General features: G+C 33.4%; 1 protein-coding gene across 1 annotated transcript in view; it reads right to left on the bottom strand.

Moving 5' to 3' along the window:
• Positions 1-12,427, bottom strand: part of LOC134235973 (uncharacterized) — a 35,054-nt gene that overhangs the window by 21,046 nt on the left and 1,581 nt on the right. The window contains exons 2-6 of the mRNA XM_062718153.1: positions 9,379-9,509; positions 6,705-6,918; positions 6,179-6,581; positions 3,769-3,842; positions 1,902-2,021 (exon numbers count right to left, since the gene is read on the bottom strand). Coding sequence (XP_062574137.1) covers positions 1,902-2,021; positions 3,769-3,842; positions 6,179-6,581; positions 6,705-6,918; positions 9,379-9,405 — 838 coding nt within the window. The 5' untranslated portion in view covers positions 9,406-9,509. The remainder of the gene's footprint in view (positions 1-1,901; positions 2,022-3,768; positions 3,843-6,178; positions 6,582-6,704; positions 6,919-9,378; positions 9,510-12,427) is intronic.

The following is a 12,427-nucleotide window of genomic DNA, read 5'->3' as shown; positions in this document are numbered from 1 at the left end:
GTGACGAAAATTTGTTATGTATAAAACGGACAGACACACGGATAAACAGGAAGTTGACATCGGATTTGAACAAAAATGAATACCATCATATGGCATGCCTCAGTAAAGATTTTGTTAAAATTTCAAGCATCTGCAATGAGTAGTTGCTGAGAAAACTGTGACGAAAATTTGTTAAATTTGTTAGATATGAAACAGATAGATGCATGGATAAACAGGAAGTTGACATCAGATTTGAACAAAAATGAATCCCACCATATGGCATGCCTTAGAGATGTTTTTGTAAAAATATCAACCATCTGCAATGAGTAGTTGCTGAGAAAAGTGCGACAAAATTTGTTACGGACAGCTGGACGGACAACAGACAGATGAACATACAAGGGTAAAACAGTATACCCCCTCATCTTCGGAGTGGGGGCATAATTATGAATAGGAAAAATAAGAGAATGTGAATATAAGCATTGAATTCATATTTTTGGATGTCGTCATTCCTATAACACACCTGGCCATGCCGACAATGCGACAAATTATCATACCCTGCTCAGGTGTGTTATAGGACAGATGACAACCAAAAATATGAATTCAATGCTAATGTTAAACATGTTAAAAATGTGAAAAGTTTACAGACCGAAGGACAGCTAGACAGATGGATGGACACTGGAGAACAGATGATCAGAAAAGCTCATTTGAGCTAAAAATGTTGGCCACAAGAATGGCAGATAAATAAACAAGAGGCCCACGGGCCACATTGCTCACCTGAGTAGCTTTGACCATACTGTTCTTTACCAAATTTCCCCCTTGTAATATCAATTGTGATCCCACCCTACCCCATAATTTGGACAATTTAGAATCTACACAACCCCAGGATGCTTTCACAAAAGTTTCAGCGTTTCTGGGCCAGTAGTATTGAGAAGAAGATTTTTGAAGATTATTCCTACATAATTGTATGTAATTCTTGGATTCCCTATTGTGCCCCTGCCTTACCCCCGCGGGTCATGATTTGAACAATTTAGAATCTACACTACCCCAGGATGTTCCACATAAGTTTTGCTTTTCTGGCCCAGTGGTGCTTGAGAAGTTTTTTTTTTAAAATCCACTTTTTTAATGTTAAAGTTTGATTCCCTATTGTGGCCCTGTCCAATCCACGGGGGTCATGATTTGAACAATTTAAAATCTATTCTATCCCAGGATGCTTCTACATAAGTTTCAGCTTTTCTGGCCCAGAGGTTCTTGAGAAGATTTTTTAATGACCCCACCCTATTTTTTCTTTTCTTGATAATCTCCCCTTGTGAAGGAACTTGGCCTTTCATTTTAACAATTTAAACTTCCCTTTACCCAAGGATGTACCAAGTTTGTTTAAATTTGGCCAAGTGGTTCTTGAGAAGAAGTCGGAAATGTGAAAAGTTTACAGACGGACAGACAGACAGACGGACGGATGGACAACAGACAAAATGTGATCAGAAAAGCTCACTTTAGCTTTCGGCTCAGGTGAGCTCAAAAAAGTGATCAGTTTACATGAGTAAACTTAATGACTACCCGGTAATAGAACTTCAAATAAAATATTGTACAGAATGTAGATTTAAGTTAGTACTTTCAAAATAAAATATACCGGTAGTTGAACTTAGTACAAAGAAGATATAGCAGTTCTTACAAAGATAATATTGTACAGAATGCTGTATTTACTTGCAAATAAAAACATATAGTAGTATTGACAAGGATATGTAATACTTGTAAAGAAAATATATAGTACAGGATGTAGCATTTACAAATAAACTACAGCACTATGCAGTACATGTACTTACAAATGAAATATAGAAGTACGTACAAATAAAATAGTACTTGCAAATAAAATATAGCAGTACATGTACTAAAAAATAAAATACATGTACCATAGTAGTACTTACAAAGAAGATAAGCCACTCCAGTGATGACTGTTCCCAAGAGGATGACAAAGATGAGAGCAATTAGTATTGTCACATGTTTGTTGTCACCCTTCTCCTTCATAGACTCCATGACATCAATGTCTAAAAGAAACGTTAAATATAGAGTTTTTACAAAGGTATTCCTCGATATGATGTGGAAGTCATTTTTTTCGCCAAAACATGAAAAGAACAAAAAAAAAGGTAATCAAAGATAACGGAGCTTTCTATGACTGATGTCTTAAAGTAAGACACAGAACCATACTAAACTAATAATGTAGCTGTGCATTCCTAGATGCAACAGTTATGCAAATTTGGGTCAGGTAGCAGTTGCAATAACTTGCAAATCAGCTAAAAACCTTAATTCTGACGCAATTGTTTTGTAAAACACATTTTGATTGGCTATTAATGCACTGATTTTTAAAGCAGCAAAACGAGCATTAACGAGAGAAAGCTTTTCATTGTGACGTCATAATAGAGCAACGCAAAAACACAATGCCCCTTGACATATTTCATGTAACAAAACTCAACAAAATAAGACGTAAACAACAAACAAAATGCATAGATTGCATTAGAATGGGAATAATTATCTTCTAATTTGGTATTTGCGACTGTTAATGTTGATATAACGGTCGCAAACATCCGTTTTACCTGCTCCGCTTAGGCGTCACCAGTAAAACTTAGTTTGCAACAGTTAAATCAGCATTAACGTCTCAAATACCAAATAAGAAGATAATTATTCCCTAAATGAGTCACTCCTCCATAAAATACAGGTTAGATATAGCCTACAAAGCAAATATATTAGTGTGCATCCTTTGAAGCACCATCCCCACATATATATTGTATTTGTTCCAGGTAGACCTTAGTTACTTCAAAAACTTGAATCTGGTCACTCATCTGGAAAGTGTAGGTCAGATCCAGCATCCTAAGTAAGTTTGGTAGACTGCATCCCGTAATGCATCATCAAAGTGATTTTGCTTTATGAATGACTTAAAATAAAACTGGAATACACCTGCTCCAAAGCCTGTTACACGGTCATTCATTCAAAAATGCAGGTTCAATCCAGAATATGAAGAATACAATGGTGTGCATCTCTAGATGCAAATTTCATGCAAAGTTTAATCAAGATAGGGCTTTACATTTAAACTTTAAGCTAGTCACTCATCCGGAAAAAGTAGGTCAAATCCAACATATGCAGCAACTTTGGTATTGTGCATCTCTTAATGCATCAAGTTAGTTCAAAGTTTCTTGGTAACAGACCCTCTCCCAAATCTTCAAGCTGGCCACTCATTCAGAAAATGTAGGTTGAATCTAGCATCCCAAGCAAGTATGGTAGTGTGCATCCTGAGATGTGATATCAATTACTCTAGGTAGGGCTTGATTTTTTTAATTGAAACGAAACTCCTCCAAAAACCTTACCCTGGTCACTCAATTACTCAAGGTAAAATCCTACCACCAAAAAAAATTTTGGTAGTGTGGATTCTTAGATGTATCATCCCTGCAAATCTGATCAATACAAGGCTTATAGTTACTATTCGGAGAAGAGATTTGCACCAAAAACTTGAAACTGCTTCAAGAACATTGTCCTGGTCATTCTTTGGTTGAACTACTAGCATCATCCTGGCATCTTTGATCAATATAGAGGACAGAGAAGTACTTAAAAAGAAATCTACTCCAAAATCTTTAACCTGGGATGTGATGTTTACATCAAGGCCAACGGTGTTACATACCTGGGTTATCTCCCTCAACTTCACTGAAGTATAACATAACCTCTCTCATCATTGAGCATGAGGTGGGCTTGAAATCAAATTTTCACCAAATCAAATTTTGTCAAAAATAAGACAGCTCTTACCGGATAAGGTTGATGTAGATGGTTGTGTGCTTGTTGAGGAATGGTAACTTGTAACAGGTGCAGTGGTTGAAATTCTAAGAAAATAAATCACAACAATATATTGTTTGTAGTTGAATATCTAATTTTTACTTTATAGCTTGCATGCTATCTACGAGGGTTGTTCGAAAATTATTGAGACATTGTGTATATTTTGCTTTCTAATGAACGTCTTTCAGTGAAAATTGGCATATACGTTTGACATACACTGAAAATTGATAGGAAAGAATTTTTTTTAAAAATATTCAATATTTTTTCTACAATGGTATATAAATGTGTCAATAGTAGGGGTACCCGGAGCAGTCGCGGAATCAGATATTGAAAATATGTAACCCCAAAATTCTAACTCTTCGTGGATCCATAACGAAAGCGAAAATAATTCAGTTTAAGTGTATAATTTTTCAGCTTTGGTTCAAATTCATGTTGTGCAAATTTGATAGAATTTTGATCAGAAATGCGGAGATCATAAAAAAATTAAGCGCGGTAGAGAAATCTGCTAACAACGAAAAAATGGATTTTGACGTCAAGGGCGGAGCAGCCATCATACCTAAAATTATGTGTGGCGAAATGTAGAACTCTTTTCAAGATTGAACGACCTGCTAAAACAATAACAACGAGAAAAAAATGATGTGTTAGGGTTTGTTATTTCATTGGTATACAATTTTTTAAACAATTAATTTAACTAGAGTAAAATTAAAAGATCTGGACGACCATGAGTTATTACGTACAGTATTGATATCGTTACGGTATTTAACCCGCGTTGCATAAATTGGCACTGCATGATTCTAAGTCATCCTTTCCCATAAAAGTAAATTCTTGACTGGGGTAGAAACAGCATATATTTTTAAAGAATAGTTTAAGAAAAGAGAATGTTTGATTTTTGAAATGTTATATATGTAATAACAAAGAAGGAAGAGTATTAAACGCTTCCCGATCGTTTCACATGAGAAACAATCTACGGCTAACGTAACGTTAAATGACGTAGCGAGGCTGCTCCGGGTCAATAGACATATGTACATTCATTACTTCACAGAAACTTATGTAATTATCGTAAGAATTAGAAAACTTACTAAAGTGTTTTAGTCTTTCTTTTTAAGATGTTGATGAATTTTCATGAAATTATCTCCGTCCTTTATGGAGTAAATGTAATTGTCTCAATAATTTCCGAACAGCCCTCGTACATTTTGAATTTAAAAAATATACTCTATTGCCATCATTTCTTTTTTTAATATGCATTTCATAATACATATATTATATTTCAGACATTTAACTTTTACTTCATTTAAAATCTGCAGTTCTCTTAGACATATTGTATATGATTTTTTTCACTATATATGAAATTCAAGAAAGATAATTCAAAATTATATAAATTTCAAAAAGTTTTTTTTTTCTCGTCCTTTATCTAGAGCTTAAACTAAAAAATATAAGGTTTGGGAAAAAAAATATGGTATTCACCACATATACATGTATATACCATGAACAAAATTGTCCATAAAAAATGCAAATTGCAAAACAGCTTTCAGATAGCTTTATTACAACATCATGCTTCATTATTTAATTCTAATTTGAGTCTTGTAACTCTCCTTTGCACAAATTATATCCTAGTATGCAGATGAGAATTTCAAACATCTTTCTAAGAAACAAATTCAAACTGTTACAAAAGTTGAGCAATATAGAACAATTGGGACTTCAGACGCAAGGTGAACCTGTCATTGAGAAAGGTGGTAGCCATTTGGAATGCTAAAAGTTCTTCTTAGGTTCATGTTTTAATAGTAAATGATCCATATATATCATTATAACAGTAACTTGATCCGAAGGGTCGTATCATGTTGAGTTGACAGGCGCGGATCATCAGATCAAACAGGATGCGATGCCTGATATGGCTCTTCGGATCAAGTTACTGTTATAATGATAAATTTATTATATACCCCCTTATAACTAGCTAAATATAGCAAAATAAAACTTTATAGCGATCAATTTTATAATATACAATTGTATATCCATAAAACAAATAAATAAAGCATATTAACAATGGACTTTTTAACGTGCAAGAAAAATAATGTCATGTTCGTGCGTACTACGTCATCAGTTTCAGAGAGTGGTGATATGGATTCAGAAAACCACAGTGTGGTGATCCGGAAAATCGGATCACGACGTCACGTGATTACGTAAATTCAACAGTAAAACTTTGTGATACACAGTAGGTACATGTATATAATAAAGCTTTATATTACTTGACTGTTGTATTGATAAAATTGTATGGATATCTTATTTTCCTTCTTGCAAATTTTTCTTTCATCAATCCTTAATATTTTTGAAAACATCAAAGTTGAGAGATGTATGCTGAACCCAAATGAACTCAGTTTTAACTTACCCTTGTTTACACTGAGATGACCCTGGGGGGTGACTCTGTCCCAGCGGACATTTATCTACACACTGATAAGTCATACTCAGGGTCTGGTTCTCATGGCAATCATCAAACCTAGTACACTCCAAAATTATCCGTTTAGGATGAATGCAGGTGATATTATATGGGTTTTCATTGGCTACAGCTTCGAGTACGTATCCATTTGTGTAGTCACATCGACACGTACGGTCCATCTCTGCCGATCCGTCGTCACACCGCACCTGTCCCTCCGCGTCACAGCGAGACTTCTCCGACACACACTGGAAAACCATGGCTTGATTTGTTGTTCTCTCTGTTGGCTGGTATCTATCGATGGGACAGGTGATAGAGTCAAAGATACCTTTATCTTTGTTGAAAATAACAAATTTCCCTGAAAGAGAATTAACAAGTTACTAATTAGATACTTTTATAAACAGTGATTTACTGATACCTCTTTATCATATTTGCTGAACCATTTTTGTTAAAAAACTTTTCTTTAGAGAATGAGTCATACCCTTGGGAACAGACACTGGTATTTGACAAAACTCCATATACTGAGGTTCAGGGTCTGGAGACTTGACCATCACACAGTGATAGTTCTCTGGCGAGTTTCCACATTTCTCCAACCCTCGAGTAAGCCAGGCATGGTTATCATACTGGTTTGGACACATCACAGGTAAAATTGGCTCACTCAAGCCAATATCACACAGGCTCCATGACACACACACCTAAAAAATTAGTCAGTAAATGTTATACCTTATTTCATTGGCTCTCACTATCTTCTTTTGAGAGATAAACTATATTGAAAATATTGAAATTGAAATCATACGACAAACTGTTAATTTCATATTTGTATAAAATTGTAATTAAATTATTTATTCAGAAATATTTTGTCATAAAACAATAAGCAATACTGTACATCGTTTTACAGTTATAAAATGAACCCCAGGTAGGAAACTATTTCTGAGAGTTGGCAAAGCCACCGAGGGAAATAGCTTTTTTTTAAAAACTATATACTAAGATAGTTTCAGACACTATATAGGGACATTCCATTGAACACTGACATGAAGAAAATAATAAAATATTTCAACTGTATTTTTAAAAAAATTGTGTGCTTGTCATTTTTTTACAAATTCAATTTGATTTTTATATTGCATGTTGAAATTGTTTACATCATAGTTACATTGCTAATGTCATTACATCACAGAGTGACTCAAGATTGTAATTGAGTATAATGATCAAATGAATGAATATTAATGAGGGATTAGTCCTAGTGAGTAGCTTTAATTTTACAAGGAGAAGTTTTCAGAAGGGTAAAGTAGTGCCTTTCATATCGTCGGAAACCCACAGTCAGTCTAGCTTCTCTTACCTCAATATAAGAGAGACCAACCAGGGATTTCCAACAATGTGCCTTTCAGAGAAATAAAGGTTTCATGATATTCATTTTATCTAGATGTAACAGGAAAGGAGAAAATGTTTGGCCAGACTGGGAATCGAACCTGTGACACCTGTATCACAAGTCAGGTGCTCTATCGAGTGAGCTACCCAGGCCTATATCCACAGCCCAAACCATTACTATACACAGAGTGATAATAGTAGAGGATAGGTGATGCATAACAATAAATTTTATTGTTCTTAGAATGACAAAGCATTCAAATCAATAGTCCAGTATAAGTATCATTAAATATTTTAAAAAAATTGTAATATATATATGTGATATTGTATTTTTTTACCCTGTAATGTTTCCATGTACAGGCAGTATGCTGAATAGGAAAGAGAAGACTAAATATTTCATTTTTGTAAAATCCACCTGTGACATCGCTCTTGTTTAAGCACTCCATTATTTTTCAGGAATGGAGAGTTGCAAATTACATTGAAAACGGAATTTGTTATGTTCGTATTCTCTTTCCTGTGCCTCAACTGAGGAAAGAACTAATAGAAAATTTTATCAAGTTCATTTTCACATAAAGAAAATTATTGTGCCCAGGGTGAGAATCAAACACAGTATCCTAACTTTTGGAGTCGGGTACACATTTCACTGAGCTATCGAAGCTGTTGAAACACATTGGCTTATACTAACTTCTGTCAGTACACTTTTCTCGCCTTACTTTCTCTACTTTATCTGAATCTAATACTTACTTTTATGTAATGTAATTACAGTGTATCATAGAAATATTCTTTATTTAAGAAATAAATCCGCGTTTTCGTGAATGTTGCAGAATAACCTCCGAGGTCGAGAAATGTTGTTTGAAAGATAAAAGTTGAGGCGTTAGCCGAGAACGCCGAGGCTTTTATATTTAAAACAACATTTCGAGACCAAGGAGGTTATTCTGCAACATTCACGACAACAAGGACTTTATCTATATTCTACTATGTGTGCTAGCAGCTCTAAAATACGACTGATCGTTTCTCTATATAGAAACGAATTAGGTCACCATGCTGTGATAACACTGTTCCATTTGGCACCAGAGTGTAAATTTGATTGTTTACCTGTGAATAGAATGCAAATGATTTGTGCTTTCCCTGCATTAAAATTAGCCGTTTATTAATTATAAATCTGTTTAAACCTTATTTAGATTAATCTTTTTGAATATACAATATCAAAATCAGTTTCCTATTTACCACTTTATCACTAAAATCATGTAGGGAGGTTCGTGAAACAGTCCGGCTTGGCTTTAGAAACCTACATTCATCAGCTACCGGTACTTTCTGCAATATACAGTGTTTAAATTGCAAAAGACGACACATCTATGTGGTCTAAATAAGTATTTCATGTTTAAGTCAAATGTACATTTGAACTGCACAGGTTTAATACGTATTTCTGATCTGATAATTTTTTGATGACGTTCGTGAATTATTGGAGAATAATGTCCACAGCATTTCTTTGATCTTGGCAATAATCATAGTAGAATACATATTAACAAACATTAAATACAAGCATTTAGAAAGGGAGATTTTACGTGGGATAATATACTTGTAGTGCTGCATTTCTTAAAAGTAATGGGCCTTGTCCCCTTCATGGCCTTGGCTCCATTACTTTTAAGGAATGGAGCGCTACTCGTACTATAACCCTTACTGAATACTATTTATCATGAGACTCTTGTTTAATTGTGTCAGAGGAAGGTCATCAATTTTTTTTATCCTTCACTAACTGCTTTCCTTTTCCATCAAAATACTGTAATACATACCAAGTACAAAAAATTGTCAGCCCTCATACTTCAATCCTGAAGCTTTAATGTGCACATAAAAACATACTCTCAAGATTCAGCTCAAGTCTGATAGGTAACTGGAAAGACTCCAAAACATTTTGTAGTAGAATCTTCTGCAATTAAAAATATGTACATATGAGTATATACTTATGAGACATTATTTCAAAATGAACTCTATCAATAAGGAAATAAGTTTGGTCTGCAAAGATCAAATTATTAATGAAGATATTTACTGTTTTTATATATGATAGTAAACATGTGGGTAACTATAGCAATCAAGATAAAAATTCCATTGGAACATCTCAATTGAGTGCAGAGTAAACATGAACCCAAAATCATCAGAGGTGGGATCAGGAACCATGTAGGAGTAAACAAGTCCATTTGACCAGTCACAACTGCCATGTGTTCCTTGTCATGATTGGGCAAATGGAGAACCTTGCATTTAACAATCAATTATATTTGCTATCAAGGACATATTGTATCAACCAAAGAATTAGCAACAATCAATTGTATTTGCTATCAAGAAATATTGTAGAGTGAAACCTGTCTAATCTGACATGCACTTGGAGACAAATTTTGTGTCGGAATAGACAGTGTGCCGGATTGAAAAGTGTAAAATAACATTAAAATTAAGAAAAGAAAGAAAGAAATTTTAGTACAGAATTTACAGAGTGATGGATTACACAGGTGTTGGATTACACAGTTTTCACTGTATCAACCAAAGAATTTGCGAAAGGTCTGGCACAACCTCTTGATAAAGATATTATACATCTTTTTAATAAGCTCTTCAGAATAGCTTGATTTTATAGCCATTTTAATTAGGGATGTCAACGAATATTCGAATATTCATTCGATGAGTTGATATTCGAATATAAACTTATGATTCGAATATTCGTTTTAAAGTGTGCAATCATTAAAAAGAGAGGAAAACCTGACAAGTTCAATGAGAAATTGAATCAACTTTGTACAAAATTAAAAGACACTGACCTCTTTGAATACCTTAGAGTAATTTATTCATTTGATCACTAATTAATGGTATAATGGTGTCCAATACTTACAATCAGCTTGTATTGTTGTAAGGACACAGTTTTACAGTTAACACGTGGATCCCTTGTTTATATGGCTGCATTTCATTTCCGGAATTTTTGGTAATTATCAACTTTTCATTTCCGACATTTTTTAGTTTTCATTTCCGACATTTTTTTGTTTTCATTTCCGACATTTTTCAAATACATATGTAGTATCTATATTAACAGATTTGATAACTTTAATAATGAAAAATTTAAAGGATTAAATCATAAATGAGTCTTTGAAATCCAATATTTTGTAAATCTATCAGTGACTTGGACATAAACTTGTATGGGGCTGTCACTGACATTTAATTTAGTGGACATTGAATGTAGTGAAAAAGTTTTATGCTCATTGAACACTTTTACCTAGACTTATAATTCGTACTACTTGTATGCATTTATGTATGGATGTTTTTTTTTCAATTTTTTATTAATATTTTGGTATACCTGTAAATACTTTTTAAATTCCGTTTTCTTTTACTTAGAACAGGTAAATTCCGGAAATGAAAAGAAAATTATGTCGGAAATGAAAACATAAAATGTCGGAAATGAAATAAAAAAATGTCGGAAATGCTATGCATATTTCCGGAAATGAAATGCAGCGGTTTATATATCAATAATTCAAAATCATTATCAGAAATTAATTAGCCAAAATAAATTGCTTTTAATATTTCTCTGTTAGATAATTGTTCTGCTTGGTATATTTGTAGGAGTTATCAATGCATACTTTAGTAATAAGATCAATTAATCTGAAACACACAAAGAATCTTTTGAATTATCAAAAAAAAAAAATAAATAAATGAATCCTTACATTTTGAATGTACATGTACGAGATTTGATAATTTGAAGTATTTACTAACTAGAAAACTGACCAGTCAGCAAGGGCCCCGCCATGGGGTAGAATTATAAGGGTGCAGCTTACAGAATGATTAAAAAATGTACGAAGAATAAGCAACACCAACTGTATTCTTAAAATTTCAAGATAATTCCTGAATATTCAAAAACCTGAAAATAATATCCTTGTATTTACATAAGGCAATAAAGAAAAACTTAACATTGAATGTATATTTACACAATTATGAAGCTTATCTTAAATATAAAATGCCAGCCTTCAATGAATGCAAATATAACTTCAAACAAACAGCAGTTGCAGACAAAGATTTTCATTAATCTTAAAGTGACAGATAAAGAAAAGCCTACTAAATTTTCTGCAGCATGCTAGATAATTAATCCCAAGGGATTAACTGTACCTCTCTAATCATTTTCTTCTAAAGTTACAATAAGAACTTTTTCAGTATTAATGATAGAATGGGGTTTTTATACAACTACCTTAAAAATTAATAATATTCTTGAATTAACATAAAGTAAAAAAAAAATAAATCAAAAAATCTTCTTTAATCTATTTCTTGTTTTTAGAATTCAATGAAATCATAACTATTTAACAAAAATAAATTAATATAAAAATTTACATTTAAAATCCACATTTCAGAGTGTTCATAGCATTCCAAATTGACTTAACTTCAAAACAAACTTCATTTGCGGTAATTCATCTTAATGTGACAGATAAAGATAATGCTCTGGATTTTCTTCAGGAGGAAAGCTAATTAATCCCAAGGGACTCATAGCAGCATTCAGTTTACAATGGGAACATCTTCAGCAGTTATCTCTCTTTGCCAATGCATTCTTATATAAAGTAAAGGAATCTACCCCACCACCCCAGCTCCAAACCAGGGGACATAGAGAAACAAACTTAGCATCAAAATATGTCTTTCTGCCTACTGAACTACCATACCAAATTTGAACTTGATTGGGCAACCATAAAAAAAGTTGCTTCATTCTTGTTAAGGAATCTACCCCACCACCCCAGCTCCAAGCCAGAAGACACAGAGAATCAAACTTAGCATCAAAATATGTATTTCTGCCTACTGAACTATCATACCAAATTTGAACTTGATTGG

Source organism: Saccostrea cucullata, unplaced genomic scaffold (genome assembly GCF_032062105.1).
Source record: "Saccostrea cucullata isolate Sc308-1 unplaced genomic scaffold, CSIRO_AGI_Scuc_v1 ctg236, whole genome shotgun sequence".
Taxonomy (NCBI): Eukaryota; Metazoa; Mollusca; class Bivalvia; order Ostreida; family Ostreidae; genus Saccostrea; species Saccostrea cuccullata.
Note: the sequence above shows the minus strand (reverse complement) of the source record. Positions and strands in the feature narration are given on the sequence as shown.